At 48.8% G+C, this 26,106-nt stretch overlaps 1 protein-coding gene across 1 annotated transcript in view; it reads left to right on the plus strand.

Annotated features, from left to right (window-relative positions):
• LOC8028630 (zinc finger protein ush) overlaps positions 1–24,951 on the plus strand; it is a 232,629-nt gene extending 207,678 nt beyond the window's left edge. Inside the window, exons 2-7 of the mRNA XM_029987364.4 lie at positions 245–438; positions 8,466–8,589; positions 9,858–10,371; positions 12,998–13,254; positions 17,604–17,768; positions 19,534–24,951. Of these exons, the coding sequence (XP_029843224.2) occupies positions 245–438; positions 8,466–8,589; positions 9,858–10,371; positions 12,998–13,254; positions 17,604–17,768; positions 19,534–21,764 (3,485 nt within the window). The 3' untranslated portion in view covers positions 21,765–24,951. The remainder of the gene's footprint in view (positions 1–244; positions 439–8,465; positions 8,590–9,857; positions 10,372–12,997; positions 13,255–17,603; positions 17,769–19,533) is intronic.
• Positions 24,952–26,106: the final 1,155 nt, after the last annotated feature.

A 26,106-nucleotide genomic window follows, 5' to 3' on the forward strand; every position in this document is an offset into this window, starting at 1 on the left:
TTGACATCACAATATCTAATGACGCTGACGTCGTGTGATATCACAGCGTTACGGGCACTACGACATAAGTGACGTAGCATGGCGTGATCGCGGAATAAGCGTCGTGTAATCACCTTCTGTTGAAAAAAAATATATATCACGTGTCTCGCTACAACTGTCTCCCTCAAGTGCGTCAGACGCATTCAGTATGATTCGGACTTTACGAGTAAGATGTAGGCGATTAATTTGTGCCTCTCTTTGACAGGAAAAGCCGAGGAGGAGTTGGAGGAGCTTGCCGAGTCCCTGCAGCTTCCCCTCGAAGCCCTGCAGCTGCGCGAGAGCGCCGACCTGGCCCAGCCCGAGGTGACCGTGTACGCCAGGGCCATGCTGCGAGGAGGCACCCTCTTCGGGCCCTACCCGGCCATGCTGGTGCCCCAGCACCTTGAGCACCACGTGGCGGTGAGGACACGCACCATCCCCACCTCTCTTCCAAGTAGCCTGAGAACTGACGTTATTTGATAGATTCAGTTGTGGAACTCCAACAAAGGGGGTACCCCCCTCCCCACCTCTCTTCCAAGTAGCCTGAAAACCGACGTTATTAGATCGATTCAGTTGTAGAACTCCCACGGAGGGGGAAACCCCCCGCCCCAAAAGCCACCCGTCTTTTAAAGCGCAACCTAAATTCGTTGTCAAATAAAAAAAAAAAAAGTTTTGCATGAGCTGCGGGAAATAATTCTTACAAAATTTGGTTGTCGAAGAAGGAAGCAATGCTTTTAGCGTTTGAAACGTGGACGTCTTCGTAAAACAACTTCAAGCTAATCTGAAATATTCACTCATATATTATTTTAAATTAACGCTTGAGGGAGAAATTAGTAACATTCTGCGAGGAGCCGGACATTTTTGACTACAGTTCTTGAGGTGAATACGAGTATAGGCTTCTCGCATCTGACGTCACTTCCGGTTAGCTTCGAAATCGAAACCAACATTGTCGTCTGCGATCCGTGCCTTGACCCCCACGTTGGAGGCATTCGGCGTCTTATTGCGTCAGCAATAGTGCCGTAGAGCCATATAGCCGCTCACTCCCCTGGCGTTTGCCTCGCTCGCGTTAGACGATGAAACAAATTGGTGGCGAGCAATTGATGGAACACAGGTAAGATTTTAAGCGTGGCCCGTGATTAACATCCTCGGACGGCACTTGAACGCGCGCATGGGGTGCCGTCGCTAAACACTTCTTCAGCGCCTCGCGCGAAAATGCCGTCGGATGGCAAAAAAAAAAAAGAAATGCGTCGCCTGCTAATCATTTGCGGCGACTGACAAGAAAAGTAGTGCCCCTACCCATACGCGAAATCATTGGGGAATATTGTGCAAAACTTGTCAGCACTGTAGCCGGTCCTCCAACTTTTTGACTGCCTACACGGATGAAGGCTGGAGGCGCCACACAAACCTTTTCCGCATGGGCGCAGCCATATTGTATATCGTCACTTCTGGTACGCATTAAAACTTCATTTCGATCTCTCCACGCCGCTGGAAGGTGTTCACTAAAAATGCGTGATTGTCACACATTCTTGTTTTGCCTCACCTATATTTTGTCGTATATTCCAGGTTGAAATGTTTTATTATTTTTTTCGTCCCGCATACCAGATACGAAACCCACGTGACTGAGAACGACAGGAAACAGAAAACGTCTATATATAGTCGATGGCAAAGAAGTTCCTCATCTGACACGAAGTGCAGTCCACAAACCCTTAGTTGATACAAAGCTTTTCTGTCGAGATTTTTACCGACTTTTACGGCTGAAACAATAGTCCATTCTCAAAAGTGCATCGAGCAACATTGGCTGTCGCCCTTGCTTGGGACGCGAAGCGTGTGATTGGATCCGACTTCTCGCCGAACGCTGACGTCACACTTGTATCCAATACGAGCCTGAGCCGACTTCACGCCGAACGCCGAGGGAGCCCTCGTGTCCAATACATGCTCGCGGAGTATGTGATCAAGCAATGGCGGACAGACGTCGGCGCGGACTTTCGAAAAGGATATAGCAATTACGGCGCAACTGACCATTTTAAAACACTGTGTCACCCTAATTACTCACTCACCGTAATATGGTATTCGCTTTGCTTTTGGATCCGAAGCAGTGTTCGCACACCTTTGATAATAATAATAAAAAAAGTATTCGTAAGAAGACGTCGAAGGAGGAGCGCATAACCCCTTGATTCGATTGCGTCGAAACAATAACCGTGTTCACTGGCTTCAAAAGTTCAAACTTCCTACTTTTCCCAATATTTCCCTTTTTTTTTTCGGCAAAAAGGAAAACGAAACGCATTAATATTTTTCTGAAGATTCAAAAATCTCCGGAAATTACATATCTCTAGATAAGGCGGCTAGGTTATCAGAACATCCGTGCCTCATATGCCGCATGCCAAGTTTTTTTGCTGTTTTTTTAGTTGTAACGGTTTCCGGTCTTATCGAGCCGAAGCAGTGTACAGACTATCGCGAAAGCAAAGACAGACACATTAAGACGTCCTTACATGCAATTACAAACTACGTTGTTTTCATATTACAGAACGTACAATCATTTGGTTTTGAATAAGTAGCCTCCAGTCCCGTTCTTTTGCTTTCTTGCGTGTTTCAAAGGCAGATCGTTTATGAGGTCCATCTCTAAACGTCTGCGTATTCGTGGCATGTAGCCTTAACAGTGACGTCACGCAGGCCACGTGACCATGTTCACGTGACGTCATCAGTGTTTTAAAAAGTTCTCCGTGATTTTATTTCATTTTATTACACCCTTACATCGCCCAGTTCTAGGTTTAACAAAAAAAAACTTGGGGGAGGGGAGGGGGGAGGGGAGGGGGGAGGGGGATAAAACGTAAAGAAGAAGCAGTTACATACACATGTTACAATTCAGCATTTGACCAGTTCATGCATTAAGCGCATCTCTGAAATCATCCTCGAGATATAGTGACAATGCTATCAGGCAGCCTGTTTCACGATACGGTCGAAAGTTGAAATTGTGAGTACTTAAGATTTGTTCGGTGAAGAGATTAGGGCAAGCTTGCCACTGATATCTGTTCGCGGGGAAATATGTTGGGCGGGTTTACAATACTATTGCTCAGTTCATTCGCGGGAAAGGCAATACGATCCGCGTAGCCTTAGCAGATCCGTACAAGTTCTACTGTGCTTTTAAAGGGGGAAGTTGAGTTTTTCATCTCATTGCTGACACGCTGCTTTCCCGTTTGAAGACTAAGAGTGTAGGTCGCGCCGCTTTGTTGTTTTTTTGTTTTTGTACAGATTCAAGCATATATATTAGTAAAGACTGATGAGGGGCCCACACTGACGAAGAAAATTCCAGCTGTGATTTGACAGTGTTTTTATAGACAATTAGCTTTGTGCCCTGAGAAGCGAATTTTAAATTCCGTTTAATGTAGGCTAACGTACTGTTCGCCTTGGTGACTGTGCTCGTTGTGCGAGTTTCCCAAGTTAGGTTAGGTGTGAAAAATACGCGAGAGTATTTGAAATTCGCAACTGTGTCTATTTCGTTGTCTTATTTATTTATTGAGATTACCTGCATCGCCTTGGAGGCATTATTGCAGGAAGAGATTATCAAAAACATTTCAGATGAAAATACAGAGGGAAACACATTTTCATGAAGCGTGTTCCATTCCAATGCAGTTCGAATAAAAAATTATCTACAACGAGAGTTTATAGTTGCAACTTTGTATTGATGGTCAACTCTTTCTGACACGTAGAAAGGACATCGGATATAATTTTCTTTATTGATGCAAGTTTTAACGTGACATAGACAATAAAAACGTTTTAATCTTAAATTTTTCCGTCTGCATAAGAGCAGTCGCCAGTGTAACTGTTCTTTTATAGCCGTGACGCTTGCTTTGATCGTATAATTATTCGAGACAAATCTGCCGCAACGACTTTGTACTCGCTCTAATTTATTCGATAGACTTTTAGTTTGAGGGTCCCAAGCTATGCATGCATATTCCAGGACTGAACGAACGAAAAAAAAAAAAAAGTTTCCTTGAGATACTTTGGGCAGTGACGGAAATTACGACCTAAAACTCCTAACATGCTGTTTGCCTTATTCGTTGTAAAATTGATATGACTATCCCACAGCCAATCGCTTGAAACAATAACACCGAGATAACGAATTGCATCCTTTTTATCAAGTAGTTGATTGGCAGTGGCATAGCCCATACTTTCTCTATCTTGCTTTTCTCTCGAAAATATAACTAATTTACATTTTTTTTTTTTACATTGAGCTCCATTCGCCAATTCCTGCACCAATTTGACACACGGTCCAAGTCTATTTAAAGTTTAGAATAATCTTCGTCATCCTCCGTTGTTCTGTATATGACGCAATCGTCAGCCAAAAGCTTAGAGCGTAAAGGAAAAATGCCTATAATCTAGTACTTTTCGCTTTGTGGTAATTATCATGCACTTCGTCTTCGTTACGTTGATATTCATTTGCCTTTTTTGTACATTACAAAGCAAAGTTGTCTAGATCCTACACGGAGCGCAAGTTCGTCTGCTTCTTTTACGGAGGTTGTGGTGACGTCAGAATGCTGAGCTCTGATTGGCTGTGATCGCAGGATAGTGGGTAGACATCAGGGCAACTAGCATTGATGTCACCCACTGTCCTTGCTTCTTTTGCAGAGGTTGTGGTGACGTCAGAACGCTGAGCTCTGATTGGCTGTGATCGCAGGATAGTGGGTAGACATCAGGGCAACTAGCATTGATGTCACCCACTGTCCTTACTTCTTTTACGGAGGTTGTGGTGACGTCAGAACGCTGAGCTCTGATTGGCTGTGATCGCAGGATAGTGGGTAGACATCAGGGCAACTAGCATTGATGTCACCCACTGTCCTTGCTTCTTTTGCAGAGGTTGTGGTGACGTCAGAATGCTGAGCTCTGATTGGCTGTGATCGCAGGATAGTGGGTAGACATCAGGGCAACTAGCATTGATGTCACCCACTGTCCTTGCTTCTTTTGCAGAGGTTGTGGTGACGTCAGAACGCTGAGCTCTGATTGGCTGTGATCGCAGGATAGTGGGTAGACATCAGGGCAACTAGCATTGATGTCACCCACTGTCCTTGCTTCTTTTACGGAGGTTGTGGTGACGTCAGAACGCTGAGCTCTGATTGGCTGTGATCGCAGGATAGTGGGTAGACATCAGGGCAACTAGCATTGATGTCACCCACTGTCCTTGCTTCTTTTACGGAGGTTGTGGTGACGTCAGAATGCTGAGCTCTGATTGGCTGTGATCGCAGGATAGTGGGTAGACATCAGGGCAACTAGCATTGATGTCACCCACTGTCCTTGCTTCTTTTGCAGAGGTTGTGGTGACGTCAGAACGCTGAGCTCTGATTGGCTGTGATCGCAGGATAGTGGGTAGACATCAGGGCAACTAGCATTGATGTCACCCACTGTCCTTGCTTCTTTTACGGAGGTTGTGGTGACGTCAGAACGCTGAGCTCTGATTGGCTGTGATCGCAGGATAGTGGGTAGACATCAGGGCAACTAGCATTGATGTCACCCACTGTCCTTGCTTCTTTTGCAGAGGTTGTGGTGACGTCAGAATGCTGAGCTCTGATTGGCTGTGATCGCAGGATAGTGGGTAGACATCAGGGCAACTAGCATTGATGTCACCCACTGTCCTTGCTTCTTTTGCAGAGGTTGTGGTGACGTCAGAACGCTGAGCTCTGATTGGCTGTGATCGCAGGATAGTGGGTAGACATCAGGGCAACTAGCATTGATGTCACCCACTGTCCTTGCTTCTTTTACGGAGGTTGTGGTGACGTCAGAACGCTGAGCTCTGATTGGCTGTGATCGCAGGATAGTGGGTAGACATCAGGGCAACTAGCATTGATGTCACCCACTGTCCTTGCTTCTTTTGCAGAGGTTGTGGTGACGTCAGAATGCTGAGCTCTGATTGGCTGTGATCGCAGGATAGTGGGTAGACATCAGGGCAACTAGCATTGATGTCACCCACTGTCCTTGCTTCTTTTACGGAGGTTGTGGTGACGTCAGAATGCTGAGCTCTGATTGGCTGTGATCGCAGGATAGTGGGTAGACATCAGGGCAACTAGCATTGATGTCACCCACTGTCCTTGCTTCTTTTGCAGAGGTTGTGGTGACGTCAGAACGCTGAGCTCTGATTGGCTGTGATCGCAGGATAGTGGGTAGACATCAGGGCAACTAGCATTGATGTCACCCACTGTCCTTGCTTCTTTTGCAGAGGTTGTGGTGACGTCAGAACGCTGAGCTCTGATTGGCTGTGATCGCAGGATAGTGGGTAGACATCAGGGCAACTAGCATTGATGTCACCCACTGTCCTTGCTTCTTTTACGGAGGTTGTGGTGACGTCAGAACGCTGAGCTCTGATTGGCTGTGATCGCAGGATAGTGGGTAGACATCAGGGCAACTAGCATTGATGTCACCCACTGTCCTTGCTTCTTTTGCAGAGGTTGTGGTGACGTCAGAATGCTGAGCTCTGATTGGCTGTGATCGCAGGATAGTGGGTAGACATCAGGGCAACTAGCATTGATGTCACCCACTGTCCTTGCTTCTTTTACGGAGGTTGTGGTGACGTCAGAATGCTGAGCTCTGATTGGCTGTGATCGCAGGATAGTGGGTAGACATCAGGGCAACTAGCATTGATGTCACCCACTGTCCTTGCTTCTTTTGCAGAGGTTGTGGTGACGTCAGAACGCTGAGCTCTGATTGGCTGTGATCGCAGGATAGTGGGTAGACATCAGGGCAACTAGCATTGATGTCACCCACTGTCCTTGCTTCTTTTGCAGAGGTTGTGGTGACGTCAGAACGCTGAGCTCTGATTGGCTGTGATCGCAGGATAGTGGGTAGACATCAGGGCAACTAGCATTGATGTCACCCACTGTCCTTGCTTCTTTTACGGAGGTTGTGGTGACGTCAGAACGCTGAGCTCTGATTGGCTGTGATCGCAGGATAGTGGGTAGACATCAGGGCAACTAGCATTGATGTCACCCACTGTCCTTGCTTCTTTTGCAGAGGTTGTGGTGACGTCAGAATGCTGAGCTCTGATTGGCTGTGATCGCAGGATAGTGGGTAGACATCAGGGCAACTAGCATTGATGTCACCCACTGTCCTTGCTTCTTTTACGGAGGTTGTGGTGACGTCAGAATGCTGAGCTCTGATTGGCTGTGATCGCAGGATAGTGGGTAGACATCAGGGCAACCAGCATTGATGTCACCCACTGTCCTTGCTTCTTTTGCAGAGGTTGTGGTGACGTCAGAACGCTGAGCTCTGATTGGCTGTGATCGCAGGATAGTGGGTAGACATCAGGGCAACTAGCATTGATGTCACCCACTGTCCTTGCTTCTTTTGCAGAGGTTGTGGTGACGTCAGAACGCTGAGCTCTGATTGGCTGTGATCGCAGGACAGTGGGTAGACATCAGGGCAACTAGCATTGATGTCACCCACTGTCCTTGCTTCTTTTGCAGAGGTTGTGGTGACGTCAGAACGCTGAGCTCTGATTGGCTGTGATCGCAGGATAGTGGCTAGACATCAAGGCAACTAGCATTGATGTCCCCCACTGTCCTTGCTTCTTTTGCAGAGGTTGTGGTGACGTCAGAACGCTGAGCTCTGATTGGCTGTGATCGCAGGATAGTGGGTAGACATCAAGGCAACTAGCATTGATGTCACCCACTGTCCTTCAATCGGAGCTAGAGCTCGGCGTTCTTATGTTCCCACATCCCCTGCAAAAAGAAGCAGACGAAGTTGCGCTCCGCATTGCAAGATGGTACTTTCTGATATCGTGGATTATTGATCTTGTGACGTTATCAGTGTGACGGTCGTCACGTGACACTGACTTTACGTGCACTGTGACGCCGTGTTGTTACGTGATGTGACGTCACGACACGTGGTCACGTAATGTAGCGTTACGCGACGTAAGGCTACATCATGACGTCATAGACGGCGAATGAATGCTATGCCCTTGGGGTACACTTCGGGATATAGCACGAAGACAGGCAGCTTTCTTTTATATAAAAGCTTGGGTCGTTCAATAACACCGGTACATTTATCTCAAAGAAATCCGAGAGACTTTTCTTTTAGTTTTGACGTGTTTCTGACACTATGTCATCTATTTACGACTGAACGTTATAATTGTATCAGCATCGTAAACGATCCACATGACGACGCATGTCGACAGGCTCAATAGCGTCGTCTCACAGGCACGAGGTTCATCGATTGTTCTAAAAACGGTCGATTAGAGCTCTCTCTTTATCTAAGCGACGACCGATAAGTATCAAGAAACTAATCGGTAGCCCTATCTTCGCGCTATCAACACTTAGATCCGGCTGGCGCTATCAATGGTAACGATTGCGATAAGGATAGCTTCTTTGCCCCGTGCCATGTTAATAAACGCGAAGTGAGCGCTCTACCGTGTGCCTTGACGGAGGACCAGCAGCAGAATTTTGGGGATTTCTCCGGCGCAGATCCAGCCGAGGGACGGCAACCCGGGCGTGAACCTGAGGCTCAAGCAGGCGGCCGGCACCTGGCTCAAGATGCTGCGCCTGGTGCGGCGAAGAGAAGAGGCGAACGCGAGTCTCTCGCTCGAAGGTCAGCTGAACAGACAACACAGCAGACTCGTACTTACCCGAACGGCTGCCGTGCCCTGTCAAGTATCAAAACTCGCGCACTTGAATTTTGACGTCATCACTGTAAGGTCGAGAGAACACATAGGTTGGAAACAAGCACTTAGCGTTTGGGCGTGCCTCGCTTTTACTCGTGCATCGATGAACCTTCGGCGTCGGGCTCGGTTGAGTTGACGGCATTCTAGCGTGATGACGTTTTGTGGAGTTAGGCAAGGCTCTTGATGGGCTTCGGCTGTTGGAGGCGGTGTTGGTTGTGTGCGACGTTTGCTCGTCCTGCTGGAAATCGTCTCGCATGTCAGGTCAGCCCATACCTGTTATAACACATACAGCTGTCACACACATAAACCCGCTTCGAAACTTTGCCGCTGGAAATGCAGTTCTAGGGTAATGCGTTTCAGTTCGGGGACATCTTAGCATAACATGAGTGATCGTAGCGTGATTCCGATGAGATACAAGGATTACGGCGCAATAACTTGTTGAATGTGGCACTACATCGTTGCGACGCAGCTAACAGCGCGTAAAACAGACACATTTACGCTGGTCGAGTGGTTACATTTTTGTTTACTCTGCGGCTTAGAAACTAATCATGGTGGACTTGGCATCTAACAAAGATTCTGTTCCAATTATCGCGTAAGAACCATCGATGAAGCCCTGTTTTAGAGCAGCTTCTCGTAACGTCACTAACGGCCCTTCTGCACCGGTGGAGAACAGCCAAAATACCCATTCACCTAAGTCAGCGTAGGCTGAAGAAGTTCCATGACAGATCTATACTTGAATTACTTCCAAAGGGTTGGCTGCTCCCGATGAAAGAGGATGTGGAGATAATCCGATACATTTAAGTGGTATTTTTGTACATTCCGAGTTTGCTTTTTTCTGAGGTTTGGCGGCTTTCCGGTCACTCGAACCTTTCACAGCCAAGGGACATTCTACAGCTTGTTTTTCGTCTCAACTACTAACCTAGGTTAATGCCTAGGAAAAGTTCGTCTGTTTCTTGCGCAGGGGTTGCGTCGACGTCAGAAGTTCGAGCTGTGATTGACTTTTATAGGAATGGTAGTGGGTAGACCCCAAAGCAGCTAGCACTGAGGTCTACCCTCTACCCTTCCAATCAGAGCCAATCAGAGGTCGGTGATCTGGCGTCACGGCAATTCCCTCGGAAGAAGCAAACGAACTTTTCCTTCCCATAGCTCGGTCTTCATTTCTCCTTCTTTTCGTCTGTCTCTCTCACTCACGCAGGCGACGAGGTCTGGTGCAACTTAACCCGTGACGTGAGTGCAGACAGCGAACTGTTGGCGCACGTAAACCTACCTTCCATCGACGTGGCAGCATCCGGTGGACCAGCTTCCAGAACGTCCCAGGAACCCTCGTCCCGGAACACCCCTCCCGGGGGCGAGCCACCACCGTGCGAAGAAAGTGCTGCCGCCGCTCCCGCCACCTCGGACGCGGACGTAACGGCAGAAAACGATCATCGAGACAGCGCCTTGAGACACGTGCACGTCCTCGGGGACAACACAGGTGGCACAACCCTTCTTCACCCAAACTTACAAACAGATTCAAGAGCCCACGTTGATCTCCGCGTCCCGGACGACGATGATGACGATGATGATGATGAGTGCGTTGTCAATGTCCACGAAGACGTCTCTCAGCCTGAGGTACAAGTGGCCAGCTCGCCGACCTGTCAGGCTGTGGAAGCTTCGGCGAAGGGCTCTGATGCCAACAGTGAAGGGACTTTGACTCGGTCCTCGCTGAGGTAATTATTTATTCCTTGCGAAACCTATGCGAAACGCAAGTTCGTTAGTTTCTTGCACAGCGGGTTGCCATGATGTCAGAAGGCCGAGCTCTTATTGGCTGATTGAGAAAAAAGATAGTGGGTAGACCTCGAGGCATCTTGTGTTGAAGCCTACCCACTATCCATTCGATCAAAGCCAATCAGAACTGGGCGTCGTTCTGACGTCAATGCAACCCCTGCTCTAGAAGCAGACGACTTGCTCTCCACACTGGTTACTGACTTTTATAGACCAAAAAACAAATTCCGTGATGTCCACACAAAAAAATTGTGTGGACACCACGACGGCGCGACGTCGTAGTCGCGTGTTGGTGTATTTCCATAGATTCCTACGGACTAACTAGTCGTCGGGTTGTACACAAGTGGCAGGAGGAGTTTACATTTGAACATGACGTGGACGACCAGGAGCTAACATCCCCAACTTCTGTGGCCTTGCGGATGTCCAAAAACAACTGAAGAACAAGAAACATCGCATTGTTCCCGAGAAATATCGTAGACGACAGTCATAAAATATCAATAAGCAGTAACTCAACTTTTGGACACGCGTATAGTTTTCTTCTTTTTTTTTTTTTTTTGTGGTTTTACAATTTTTTTTTTTCATTCAAAATTGTCAATTTCTGCTTTTCTTAACAAAATATCGTAATGTTTTCGAGGACTGTAATTGCTTGGGTATCATGGAAGGAAAACCAATTAACATTTTGACATTTTCACGAAAACGTTTTGTTCCACGGGATGTTCCAGGAAGGTGGCCGTGCGTCGGTTTTTGGCGCGGCCATTCGTTGGGTTCCGCACCCGATGTACGCCAGTTACTCGTTTTGGGTGTTCATACACGCCGCTGGATCCGCAGTATTTTTTTTTTGTTACGACCTTCCACGCGCTTGCGAAATCAGCAGGAGTTCCTAGCGCCTTAATTTGGATCTCTAAACGTTACAATTCTTTTTTTTATTAAGATTTTTTGTCTAGTAAATATTTATTTGAGAGAAATGAAAGTGCATATTTGTGTTGTGCAAAATTGCACTCCATAATGGGCCACTGACCGAAACTATCTACAAATAAATAAGTAATATACATGCAATAAACTATAAAATCAATGTAAATGAATTTTACTAACCGACTACAAATTTCTAACACTGGTAAATTGTATTTTAAAAATGCATCACCATGAACATAAGGACGTCTTTCCCTTCACACGTATAAACCTAGGTTGCTGAAAAGATACTATTTATATGCTCACGAAATGGGCGAAAATCACTTGGATTGTAACATATGCGCAGGAATATACGAATTAATGGACCTGTTTTGAATAGCTAGTACATGATACTAGAATAAGGCCAGCTTAAACCGTATTGTTCTTAAAATGACGAAAAAAACGAAACATAGTTCAGGTACACGAAGAGGAAAATGTATTAAACCACAGTTGGTAGTCCAGCGGTATTTCTGTATCACTTTCCGTCTCTGTACTTTCACGTCTTCCTCTCTTAAAGGGGCGGTGCCACGATCTTAGGATTAAAAGAATTTGCATCTCGTCATTTTTTCGTTGTTTATCGTGTCCTGGGGGTGAAGAAAACACTTCCTTCATTAAAAATGTCGCGATTCCGCTGCATAATCGCAAAGCAAAAGTCGAGCCTTTTCCCCCACCTGCAGCCCGAAGTGGCAGCCGAAGGAACTACGGCGAAAATATTACGTGACCTCGCTCGGCTCTAAGCTGCAGCATAACGCCCGCTAATGTCAGCAGATAGAGGGAGAGGATGTGTCCTCCGGGAGAGCACACGGGAACCTGCACGGCACTCCGAATGACGTCACCAGGAGGGGGACCAGGTGTGACCCTGAAGGCTGGGAATGAGTTGAGGGGTGCCCAAAATGCCAATATTTATCTTTTTTTTTTTTTTTTTTTTTTTTTTTTTTACGCAACAACTAGAGCACGCAGGAGAAATCGGTTTTCTGTTTTTTACTTCAGAAGTGTCAGAGGGCAACTTCCAGAAATCTTTGACCGAAGTCCGGAAATCGTTGCACCCCCCCCCCCCCCCCCCCCCCCCCCCTTTTGAGCTCACGCTGGCTGAAACATTCAACTTAAATTCTCGATGTCCAGTTTTAAAGGCGATAGCATTTCTGGAGCCACAGATCGCTAGTCTTGAAACGCACAAAAGAGAGTTTGCGGCGGGGATATCTACGCTAAAGGCATCACGACAAAACGACCCAGCTAATTGTAAAGGGGCTTACGTGCGGCTAAACTTAAAATGACTCTGCGGGACCTATTGTCACGTCTCACGGTTGCACAAACCACGTCACCACGTGACCCTCGGACAAAATCCACACTCGATTAGTTCTGTCCGGTCTCACCAAAGTGCCACACATACGTTTCTGCCTCATCAAGTCAGAGCCATCTTGCTCGCACTTCGCACAAAAGACGCGACATTTGCAGCGGACTTTAGGACGGAATCGTCTGCGGACGAAGCGTGTTTCCTTCACGCATATGCATTCTTCGAAGATGTGCGCACACAGTTTCTGTACGACCGATGGGATCGTCATACTGCAGACTGTCCTTTGTACGACGTATTTATCCTATTGCTCGTTTTTGTTTTCGGTTTAGCCCTTGTCCCGCGGCCTCCGCGAGGGTGAAGCGCGAGGCGGTCAGTCCAGTGGCCGTCGGACAGCCTTCCAAAGATGCCGGCTCGGAAGAAGCGGACAAGCCTCCGGCGACCACCGACGGCGCCGGCAAGGGCGTGGCGCCGGTGCCGGTGACGGGGCTGCCCCTCAAGTACGAGCAGGTGAACGGCTTCAACCCGCTGGCCAACGCGGTTCAGGCCGTGGTGCTGGAACATCCTCTGACGCTGCTGCAGGCTCAAGGTATGCGGGTCTATTCCCTTTACTCTATTTGATTAGCGGGAAATCGTCGAACGCGATAGAGAACTCCCTCAGTTTCGGACCGCAGAAACAATCCCGGTCGTGAAATCACAGAAGGGAACCACGAGAGAGCGCCACCGAAGCATTTCGGCGCTAGTCATCGGTGGCAGGTTAAGAATGCAGTAAAAGCTTTGCCTCCAGCGCCTGCTTGTCGCCTTCCGTCGTGCTTTCAACGACGTTGTGCTTTTCAAACCTGCGGGCTGGCTACTCTTCATTTGGTAATGGGGATGTGGTGGGGCTTCTTGCTGCGAGGGAGTGTCAAAAGAGGGGACGCGGACTACGAGCGCACTGTCGCGATGTACTCTCCGGGCTTGGTTGCGTTAGATGGCCTTAAGAGAAAGATGACGAATGTTGTGGCACTTTCGGCGCTTCTTGAGTGACTACATCGCCGATCGTAGCGTCGGCTGCGCTAAGACTCGTTTTAAGATGAAATGAGAGCAAATAGAAGCAACACGGGATTCGCGACGCCTGCTTTGATGCTGCTCTGGGCGCGTGCTTCTGAAGAGCGCGTGGCTTTGCCTTGAACACCACTGTGCTGCGGAGAAGTGGATTCGCGGGGGAAACGCCCGCTCTGTGCCTTTCTGGCAGAAGAGGTTGAACCCCGCTGAAAGTTTAGGATATAGCTTGTTTTCGGTTAACGTATACCCCTTTATACACGAGTACCCTTACGCGCAGTTTATCACATTTTACTGCTGTTATGCGGCACCACGGTTACCGCACTATACTCTTGGGCAGCTATTTCAAAAGAAGAGAAGAGCGCGCGTGCACTGCTTTGATGAATGCTCTAAGATGCTCAAGCACACGTGTTCGCATAGCTTTGATTGCCTAGCCACCAAATGTTGTCCGCAAGTATTGTGTGTTAACTGTAGCCTAGCGTAACTGCACTTAAGTGTACCCGTGTGACAAGGTTATTAGAGACACTCCGCCTCGAAATATAGGGTGCTAGCTGAAGTAACCATGCAGGCTCGATCTACAGGGTGATTCAAGGAGAGGCCAGGTTCTTTAAATCGTCCGCAAAATTCGGTTTCTTAACCTATCGCGCTACGACTTTGCGCAACGTTGCCCACAAATGGTGATTTTTTTTTTTTTTTTTAATTTGCAAAGAGCGAACTTACCTGAGGAAAAAGTAAAGAAAGAAAAAGGCTTAGCTCCTATGGAAACGCAGCGACGCCACCGGTCTGCAAACAACACAGCGCCGTTTCGCACGGGAGACAACAGATGGCGCAACGAACGCCGCCAACGTAAAGCCCCTTGATAAAAGCGTTTTTTACAAATACCGCCAACCATTGTTGTGGAAGCGCTCGAGGCACGTGCCATGAGCGGGTGCTCCGCCGCCATTCGCTTCCAAGGCCCGCTCATTTCAGTGCTGTGCCGCCATTTGCTTCCAAGGGCCGCTCGAGACATGGGCCTCGCGCACTCGCGCATTTGACGCTACTTGCAAGACGAGAGCAAACACATCGAGGGGCTTTACGCCAACGAACGAGTACAGTGGCTTAAAGGGGGTAGTGCAGTTACCGCGTAGCCTCCACCACGCATCCGGAACGGCCGCTCCTTAGAAGACGGTGCAGGTGGCGCTTCGATCTGCAGCTCCGTTAGAGTGCCTCGATCGGCAGGCAGATAGAGGCACCCTAACACGCTTTGTAAGTAATATAAATACCTCAAAAGCAATTATTTGTTTCCAGAGAACTTCCAAGGACAGATGTGTGTTTGAAGGTGAATAAAAATGAGAAACTAGCAGACGACAGTGTAGTCGACAGCTGCGAATCGGCCGGAGCCACTGATCTCAATGACAATTGCTGGATCGCGTTTGCCCGCTCTGCGAATGCGGTCACTGGCGGCCATCTTTAGGTAGAGTTATATTACCTCTAGCCAAGGTACAGCTCCTGCAGCCACTGTAGTCCATCCATGGCAGACAGCGTTTTGGCAGGTGTGGTGGCAGGCTGCCGTCAAAATAGGGTGGATGATATTTCGTGCCTGATTGAAATTGTTTGACGAAACATGTTTTTGAAACCCTGCGTGAACGGTAGCGCGATCTTTGAGGACCCGGTGAAAGTTTCACAAAATCGCAGCGCCGGGGGAAAGGCAGCACAGCTCGCATCGAAAGTCGCATCAATATTAGCATCAAAAGCAGACGCCGGTACGGAGTCTGCTTTCGATGCGAGCTGCGCTGCTTTCCGCCGGTGCTGCGCTTTCGTAGAACTTTCTCCGGGTCCTCAAAGATGAGGCTATCGTTCACGCCGGGTCTCAAGAATTTACGTCGTCGAACAACTTGAATTAAGCACGAATTATCTCCCACGGTACAGTGTCCTAGATCCACGGCTATTTTATGGCACCCGGCCGCCATTGCGCTCTCCGCCATATTACTATGATGGCTAGAGATGATATAACTCTACCTAAAGATGCCCGCCAGTGACCGCATTTCGGTCCATAGGCGGAGCTGGTCAAACGCGATCCAGAAAATAGACATAGAGATCAGCGGCCGAAGCTGACCGGAGCCAAGCTGGTCAAGTGGCCAAGCCGGAGCCATAGCCGGAACGACGGTGCTGCAAGAGCCAGCGCCACCCGCGGCCGTTTTCCAACGGTGTGCCGCTTCTCCGGTTTCGTTCGTTACACTACCCCCTTTAAGCCTCTGTAAAACGAACATACGGCGCCGAGAGCCGGCGTCTTTAGCAGACGATCGTTTCGACTCAAAAGCGGCGCGCGTTCCGCAGGCGGTGACAGTCGCAGAAACAAAAACAGGCGCGGTAACAACCAACGGTAACAACAAGGAACTTTTCCCTTGTTTTTTGTCTGCTAAAGACGCCGGCTCTCGGCACCGTATGCTCGCAGTTGGCGTCGCGACCGCTTCTGTGGGCAACGCTGCACAAAGTCGTAGCGCGATAGGTTAAGAAACCGAATTTCGCTGTCGATTCAAAGAGCCTGGCCTCTCCTTGATTCACCCTGTAGAATGAACCGTAAAGATCGGCGCCTTCACGTAGCAATCTAAACATTTCGTCAAATATGTATTTCACGGGTCTGTTCTTTCCTCTAAAATTACAAAGCGTAGCTTCTTTTTGTAAAAACAAAAAAAGCTTGCCAGGGTCAACGTCGGACGGCGACGCAGACGACCGAGTCGAGTGACGGGGCGTGTTTGGCGTTCGTATTGATAGATGGCGTCCGGAACAGCGTCTGAAGGTGCAGCCGACCAGCGGAAGAAAGCAGACGACGCGCAGACGAAATCCAAATGCAGCAAGAGCGCCGTCGTTACGTACCCACGTTTTTTTTTTTTTTTTTTTTTTGTGCGCGTGTTTTTTTTTTTTTTAATTTCAAGGCTCTTTTTTAATGTTCTAATTTATTTTAAACCAAAGGTACATCAGATAAAACATGGTGTTCATTTTCACAGACCTCGGTCTTCGCGAGCAGTCTCGAGAAAGAGGTAGCGCCATCTATCAGTACGTGCGCCAAACGCACCCCGCCACGCACCCTGCGTCGCCGTCCGCCGTTGAACCTGGCAAGTTTTCTGGCCCTGTATTTTACACAATGGGAGTTACACTTTGGGAGTTTACGGGATGAAAACGACCCGCGAAATACACCTTTGAAGAAAAGTTAAGATCAAATAAATATATTTTTATTTGTATTTGATTTATTTGTTTTAAATCGAAACTATGTGGCTTAAATCGCTTCTCTAAAAAAGTGTGTTGCTTATTTCTCACTGCATTTGTTTTATACATGGCCGGCACATTGATTTTTTAATCTACTCAATGACTGAGAGCAGTGGGGAACAGAACTTGACTGTCAAGTTGATCACATCGTGAAGTACAGTTTACTTCAGAGCTTTTTTTTTTTCTCTTTTTTTTTTATTATTTGAACCACGCCATAGTAAAACAGAAACATCTTTTTTTTCTGTTTTTTTCTTCAAATAATGAAAACGCTCTATCGCCGTAATACTTCCATGTGCGAAGACTTTCCGGAAACAGCTTCCGCTTATTTTCTTTTCCTTATTTAATTTATAGACCAATGTCAAATAAAAACAAAAATACATTTGAGATTATTTCTGCGGGAAAGGTTTGGTTTTAATCCCCGAGGTAAAACCGGTGCGATCGAAGTCACGATTTTAAATCACGATTCGAATTACAGTGGAAATGAGCTCGATTTTTTATCATCCACCCTGATTTGTAGGCCACAAGTTCGCTTTATAAACCTGTTATTTTCAGTTCCACATTCATCTCCTATCTTTAGTCCGTGAGACCAGCGGGTTTCCCGACCGTGGTTCTTGCAGAGAAGGGCGCTGATTTCGCGTTTCTTTTTTTCAGCTTTCAAGTGCGTTATGTGCGGCATCCAGTTCAGCAGCATCAAGACCCTCCGGGCGCACCAGACCTACTACTGCACCAAGAGGCTGGACAAGCTGCTCGTGCCCTCGGTCCAGCACGACACCGCCGAGGACTCGAGCGGAGGCGGCGTCTCTTCGCCCAGACCACGTGAGTTCCGCCCACACATGTAAACACGTTACTGAAATAGAGTAACGAACTACCGTTAGTACGGTACTCTTTACTCCGATTCAAAAGTAACACGAATTACCCCAGCTTTGAAAATAACGCCTTGATCTCTCGTTACTCCCAGTGTGTCGTGGTGTCATATAGCCTCGTCTATACTGACAAAGCCTGGCAGATCGCCACAAAACGCGGTCAGCGAAGGTGAAAAGATAGAGCGGCAAACAAGAGGCATGTAACGGGCGCCCCGCTGCGGCGAGACGCCGAAACACACTTGTCCCGAACGATGGAATGTCCGCTCGTGCTTCTCGCGTTCCTCGGGTTATCGCTTCTTTTCTAGTCGGGTTTGAAACCAATATGTTTCGGGTCTTCGCCGCTCCAAAAGCTGTGTGCTGAATACCAGCTTCCCAGAGAAATGCTCTGCGCTACCACATCCTTGCGCTCCAAATCTGCGACCGGGCAGTCTATGGCTCCGTCGTCGAACTGCCAGGCTTTGTGAGTATAGAGGAGGCTATGGTCGTGTGTATGAAGCAGTATCCCATTCAATATTTATCGGGGTTAATAATGTACCGCTTTTTAACGCATTCGTTCGGGGATGACTTTGGCTATACTGACGTACCTTGTGCACACCTTTTTATGGTCTATCGAGACATTTGTGACCGTGCAAATTACAGACGCGGGTTGGGGAGAGAACTTGGTTGGGTACTTGTGTCGCACGCGTTGCGCTCTAGCGGTAACTAAACACCGTTGCTCCTTACTTGGTCTCAAAGTAACGAAAATCCATCACTCGTTACTTCTCGTGAAAAGTAACTAGGTTGTTACTTCGTTACCGAAAAAAAAATAACTAGACACACGTCACGGAGTACTTGTAACGTGTCACGTAAAAGTCTAATTCCGCCCAACGCCACCGCCCCCTTTCGGCGTCGGGAAGGTAAACTCACATTTGCACATGTCAGTGCGGAAAGGCCGCTCGTAGCATCGCTCGCGTCGCGTGGAACATATAAGAACAATATATTACTATATGCGTTATAAGAAACTTCTTATCAGTTTCCCATAACTTCTTGTATAATCTTATATTTTTCTTATAAGGTTCATGTGTGCTTCTATATGATCTTATTTGACCATATGCGTTTATTGGACAAAGAAATTCCTTACACATATAATATTTTTCACTACGGACATTCGGAACAATTCCGAACTTTACAAAGTTTGTGCGATGTTCTGTCGGTTTCTTGTTAATGTTTTGTATATCGTAGCCTCCTTGCTCTTATAGCATTTGGCCCTGCTGCGTGACAAAGTAAATATTTGGGAAATTTTAATTTGGATGGTATAATATGTGACTGCACAAAACATGAAACAGTGAAAGTAGGTCGTGGTAAAAGTTTGCCCAAGTCACCAATTTACAAGCACTGAGACAATAAATGTGGAAAGATTGGAGGCTTCAAAAGGTTCACGAAGGGTATAGTTCAAATGCAGCTTCGATCTTACATTCACGTGTTTGGAGACTAGTGCAACAGTTTATGAACGACCGCACTGCCATATCAAAAAATAGCAACCGATTGGGCAGTTTACTGCTATGGCCGCACTGTCATAGCAATAAACTGCCCTGCTCGCGCTGGTCTGTGCTAGGTAATGTAAAAAATTCAGTACTAGGCCTTGATATTTAGGACGTGTTAAGAGCGTCCGCATGCTCCGACGGACGCCACATGTATGGCACAAAGGTGACAAAGCACGGCCCTGTCTCCTCTCGCAGGGGGTTCATCTCCGCACAAGAACGGCGCAGACGAGGGCAGTCCCGAAGAGTCGGCGGCGCCAGCCAAGCGTCCCCGACGCGAAGACAGCTCTCCGCTAAGCTCAGACGCTTCTTCAACTCCCAGCAAGTCGCCCAAGGCCGGCCGCTGCTACCAGTGTCCGTACTGCTCGTACGCCTACGACCGGAAGGGCAGCCTCACGCGTCACATGCGGCTTCACGGATCCCCGCCGTCGCCACCTAGCGCCGACCCAGTGGGCGCCGAAGACGTGTCCATGCCGCCCGGTGCACGCTACTGCTCAAACTGCGACATCCAGTTCTCCTCCTACAAGACGTTCACGGTACACAAGCAGTACTACTGCAGCACGCGCCACGTCCAGAAGTCCGCTGCTGCCGCCGCCACCTCAGTTGTCCCACCTCCCCAACAAGGCCCTGAGCACGTGTTGCTGAACCAACCCCTCTTCGCGGCCATTTCGACAAACCCGCTCATCCTGGTGCCCTGCTCTTACGTTCCTGGCAACGGCCTGGTACCGACTAGCGCCACATCCGCTATCACGCCCGCGATTGTCTGTCAGCAACCGGTGACGACCACTGCCCCCATTGTCCCTGAAGTGGCCAAGGAAAACGGCGCGAGACCTCGCGAAGCGGACTTACAGGTGACCGAGCAGTCCAGCGTCGAAAGGGAGTCCCCTTCGGTGAAACAAGAGGAGCCCGCGTCCGAGACGCCGCTGGACCTTCGACTCCGAAAAGACGTGGAGGCGTCTCCCCGGTCCTCCCCGACTCCGGGGACGTCGGGGGAGATGCCCGCCATCGTCGTTGGCGGGCTGGACCCGCTGGGGGACCAGGTGGTGGTCAAGCAGGGCACCTCCCGCTGCCGCGAGTGCAACATCGTCTTCTACAAGCACGCGAACTATCTGGCCCACAAGAGGCACTACTGCGCGTCGCGGCAGCAGAAGCTTGGCCGTCTGTCGTCGCCGTCCGGTGACGAGGGCTCGTCGTCCGAGCTGGCATCCAGGTCACCCGCGAACGCCACCGCTTCCCCGACAGTCGACGCTTTCCCGCAGCGATCGGCGACCGCCCAGTCACCGCAGCCCATGTACCAGTTTTACTGCCTTGCGTGCGGCATCAAGTTTACTTCGCTCAGCAACCTGCAGGCGCATCAGACGTACTACTGTCCCAAGCGGGACGTGCTCAAGGGTCAGGTGGGCGTAGCGGCCGTCACCCGGCCCGCAGAGTTCGTCTGTCCGCGCTGCCGCCTGTCGTACCAGAGCGACGAGGCCCTCAAACAGCACCTGTGCGCCGCCGCGCTTCGTAAATGCCCGTACTGTGACGTGTTCTGTCCGACACAGATTGCCGCGCAGCGACATCTTGTCACTCACACCGGAGTCCGGGCGTTCCGGTGCGCCGCGTGCGGCTACAAGGGGCACACTCTTCGCGGGATGCGCACCCATGTGCGTGTCCACCTTGACAAGGGCACCCAGCTTCAAGAAGAAGCCCTTATCCTTTGCGTCGGTGCCGACGGCAGTACCGTGTGCCCGTGGAACGGAGCGTCTGCCAATCCGATGCCCATAGCGCCCAAGTCGCCCGTGGACACAGTCCAGGAAAAGGCCAAGGAAGGCGGTCAGCCCTCTGCAAGGTCGGCCAGTCCTCCTACGGCCAGCTCTGCAGCCGAGGAGTCAGTTGTCTCCCGCGCCGCCGCCATCGAGGACCAAGGGCCTCCGTCTTCGGAACTCTTGCACTGGTGCAACCTGTGCGGCTACTCGTCATCCTACAAAGGTAACGTGGTTCGGCACGTCAAGCTGGTTCATCGGGACGTCGTTGCCGCATCGGCTGTCCAGTCGTTCACGAGTGAGCGCCCGAGGACCGTGGATGAGCGACGCTCCCCAGCGCCGCCATCCGACATCAAGACGGAGCAGGTCTCAGACGCGGAGGACGTCTCAGTGTCTCAAGACCACGAACAAGAGGAAGGTGGTGTGGAGGATCCCCGACGCGCGGAGTCTCCTGTTGTGACGGAAGCCAATTGCGACGTGTCCGCCGCCGAGTCTTCGCCCCCGCCGATGGGTGGAGAGGGAGTGAAGCCGCCGCAGCTACAAGGTCCGAAGTACTGCAAGTCGTGCGACATCTCGTTCAACTACCTGTCCACGTTCATCGCCCATAAAAAGTACTACTGCTCGTCACAGGCGGCCCCGAATCCCGGTGGAGAGGTGCGACTAGCGGAGGAAGGCTCCACATAATCGAGGACTTCGTGCTGTTTCTCGGCGAGCCAGCTGCGCCGATTCCCCAAGAAGGAAACGCCACGGCGAGATCCCAAGAGGACGACCCGACCGGGCAACCCTGCAATCGGATGGTCAACCCGCACCCGTGTCGAATACCTGACACGTCGTCACATTGACAACAGTGTTTGACTTGGAAGGCGCTAGGTGTAGGTGTCACAACCCTCCAAGATGTATATGGTGGCATTTATGCACTCTTTACACCCTTCTGCTGCACCCTACGCTGGACGTGATTCCGGCTGTAGTATTTACAACGTCGGTGGTGTAAATTCTAGAAAGTTCCCGAGAACGAGCATTTACACCGATGTGTACATAGTCCAGCTTAGAGCTGCGCATTTCCTTTTATGTGTGTATGTATGTGTGTGTGTGTGTGTGTTAGAGTTGGATGTGGAGGACGTTGGGGATTACTGCAATATATAGAAAGCTGCCGCTTTAGTCGGTGACATATATCTATCAAGACACTCGTCCTTGGGTCGATGTGTCGGAATAATGTCGCGATGAAGGAACTCTCAACGTACGTTTCGTCAAGCCTACTCCATAGCGTGTCGTCAACCGTTCCTGTGGCGTCGGACCGTTCTGCCGGGGTTCAAAATTACAGGCATTATAGTCGCAACCACCCCAGCAACTATGACGTGTAGGTGCGCCGATCCCAGCCCATGTGTCGCCACCAGTCTTTTGTTATGCCTGTCTCACACTGTAGCAAGAACAATGGTTGCTTGCTCTCCGGCAAAAACTGAGGGTAGAGCAAGCGACGAATGTTTAGGCTTGGTCAAACCCACCTTCGCATGTTGATGAACGCTACGAGGGTCGGCAGACCCGTAGCCGTACATAGCAGACGGCTTCGTGAGTGTAGATTGCGTTGTCCTCCGAACTCCGCGCGGTTTACCTTTGAAAGTGTCACACTTATACAAAGTAGGGCATTTAAACAAAACTTTGACGTCTTTTACCGGTGAAGGCTGACAGTGATGTCTGGAGAAACGAAGGAAATGATGGATTTGAGGTGTTATGTTCGGCATTTGTTTTTACAACGAGCAATCAAAGATTGCTATTTCGACAAAAATGACACAAATGAACTTTTTTCGCTTTATTTATTTCCCAGCAGTTATGCAGTTACTCTTGTAGGACCTGTATATAACTGTTGATCTCGAAAAAAAAAAGAAAAGATAACGGTCTCACGCGTCATTTTTTATTTTTCTCATGAACTTGCTCAGATCACCTAACAGCTAAAAGCGATCATTATTTTACTAAGATAAACTATTAGCTTCCAACGTTTCTAGCGTCGTTTTATATGAACAAGTACCATGAATTTCCCTTTATAACGTGTTGATAAGGCGTTTTCACGAGTAGCTCCAAGAAATTGCATGTATCAGAAATGCTACTGGACCAATGTCGGAAATTGGAAATTGGCATTAGGGTAAACGAAAACATATTTTCTTTTTTTCGACACCAACTTTGCTGCTGTACGCTCCTCAAACATCACCCATTTCATGTGATGCTCCCATTGCAACTCTATACGTTGCGATGGTGTAACATATCACGTGCTTCTGGTGACCAAAAGTGCAAGATGACAGAAGGGTAAAAGAAAGCAGCCAAAAAAAACAAAACAATAAGGGACGTGTGCTTGTAGTTCATCCTTATTCGCGCTTTTCCGTGCCATCTGTGTGTACGCCTTGTCGATGTAAATACTATAAATATGCGCTTGTATCCGCCTAACCGTAGTGGTAACACATTGCCAGAAGTCAACCTCAAGGCTTGTTCACACACTTGCCACTGCTTAGAACCGAGTGCCTTAAAAAATCTCTTAAGACGAGACAACACAACGGCGCCATCTATCGAGTAGCCGTGGAACACCCGGCATTTCCGTTCATTTCCTTTTTCTTTTCGTGCATTATTTTTTCTTTCTTGGCCAGAAAAGCTTTTTTGACGATGCTGTAAACGACCCTTTCTCATATAGCGCGTGCACTTGATGTCGTAAACACCGCAAACACCGCAAAACCTTCCCTCTAACAAAATGCAGGTCAAGGGTCACATCATAGATGGCGCCAGCGTGCCATTGTCTTGTCTCGTCGTAAGAGATCCCAAGAACTCGGCCGTAAGCAAACGCCAGTGTGTGGACGGGCCTTCAATCAACCCCTCCTGGATGACAAAGCCGCACTGCTGATTTTTTTGGCGTCACCTACTGAAGTCCAACGCTAGGCCCTGATTGGACACGACTGCCGCGTCAGAGTTCGGTTGGGAATCGTGTTCAGTCGCTGAGAACACGAGCCACTAAGGCAGCAGTCGGTCCCAAAATGTCTGCCTCGCATTGGCCTTCATTAGGTGGCGCCGACGATTCGGCGCTACGACTTCGTCATCTTGGAGGTGCTGTATCGGTCCACCGTTGCCCCGTGCTCGTTGTCTAGACCCGGCCAGGTAACAGAGGCATTCCACAATCGTTTTTCTCAAGTTCAGTTTTGAAGTTGTGCAATCTGGAAAGGGCTGTGGGACATAGCAGTGCTTGGTCCTTGAGGCCTCACGCGGAGTTTTGTCACTCCTCGACGCTACGTAAAGGATTTCTCTTTGTCGGAAACGAACACGTACTATACACACAGTCGCGGACAAAAAGAAGCTCGAACGCCAAAGTACGCTTGGTCATTAGCGTTCGGGGCCCGCCACAGGTCCCTCGGGCCGGCCGATGATGCTCAGAGGCCTTTACAAAGTCGCACAAAGCAGTTAGGCGAGCTTGATGGTGCGTTATAGTTTATTTCGTCCCCGACTGTATTGTGCTCACGAGTAGATGAAAAATAACAACAACAGCGAGAACGTTAATAATGGCGTAGTAAAATTATTCTATCTTGCTACAAGAGTCCACCAAAATATGTTCTCTATCTGATGGAAACTTGCAGTATAAAGTCGCGTCTAGTGCCACTAAATAAGCTACGCTTCATGAGTAATGACACTAATTCATTTTATGGCTTAAAATCATGGTTGCCAGTTATCTGAAGCTTCATCTGAAGTCACAGAAAACGCTTTTCCATCGAAAATAACGTAATAAGGCAGGCGAGCCGGTTAAACATTTCTAAATGCTTTTCCATCCTTCATACATGTTTACGCAGTTTGCGACAGAGCAAAGCCAATGTTATATGAACTTCCTAACACCGAATCTAATGGCGAGAAAGTCGCTCTTTTGAATCATGACGATCGGAAGTTACGTCTGCTCTGTACTAAGCACCAAGATGGCGACGCCCACAACGATATCGGGGAACAGAGCGCCGATACTCTAGGCGTAGCTCATTTAGTGGCTCTATACTTCGTTTCAGCTTCGGTCCAGACGCAGCCAAAGCTACAAGCGCGAGCTCCGGGCTTTCAGCATCCCTGCCAAGCTCGCGCGCTCGCGCTTGTAGCATCGGCTGCATCTGGACCGAAGCTAGAACGAAGTATAGTCACGCCTAGAGCCACTAAATAAGCTGCGCTTAGAGTATCGGCACTCCGTTCCCCGACATTGTTGTGGGCGCCGCCATTTAGGCTCGTAGGCAGAACAGACGTAACAGCCGATTGTCATGATTCAAAAGTGCGACTTCCTCAGCTTTAGATTCGGTGTTAGGAAGGTAATGTAATATTGCTTTGCTCTGTCGCGAACGGTTTAAACGTTTGTGGAGGGCGGAAAAGCATTTCTTGTGATTTCAGATAAAGCTTCAGATAACTGGCAACCATGATTTTAAGCCACAATATGGCCAAGTGTCGTTACTCTGAAGCGTAGCTTATTTAGTGGCACTAGTCACGCCCATGGGCTTAGTTGCGCGAGCTACCTCGACAATCGCGTTCTAAATAGAACTGAATCCGAATCATTTTATTGGTTGTCGGAACTCGGACCCACTTGCACATTGTTCGGAGGACCAGCAACGGCAATGTGTTCTAATTTGTCCAGTCACGCAACAGTCCCTTGGCGAGTAAAATAACCCCACCAATAACTTAGTACCGTAAAACGGTACTTCGAAGTAAAAACAAAAAACCGTTCTTATCCGCAACCGGAAACTACTGTTCGGCTCTTGAAAGGCCGAAGCAGTACTCCGTGTCAGCCTCCGAAGAATCGAGATGCAAGTGCTGACGCTGAAGAACTGAATCAGCTTTAGGACGTGGCTTTATTTTTGACAACATTTTGACAACCTTTTGGACGCTCGCGTTAGCTGACACTATTTTGAAGTTTACTAGTTTCTGGGCATTCGCAAGCAACCGGCCGCGGTGTAAAGAAGACTTTGCGGTGAATTTAGAGCATGCTGTCGAAGTACAGACTGAGGGACTTTAACTTTAAGTCTAGGTATCA

The sequence above is a fragment of the Ixodes scapularis genome, unplaced genomic scaffold (assembly GCF_016920785.2).
Source record: "Ixodes scapularis isolate PalLabHiFi unplaced genomic scaffold, ASM1692078v2 PGA_scaffold6__148_contigs__length_123643588, whole genome shotgun sequence".
Lineage (NCBI taxonomy): Eukaryota > Metazoa > Arthropoda > Arachnida > Ixodida > Ixodidae > Ixodes > Ixodes scapularis.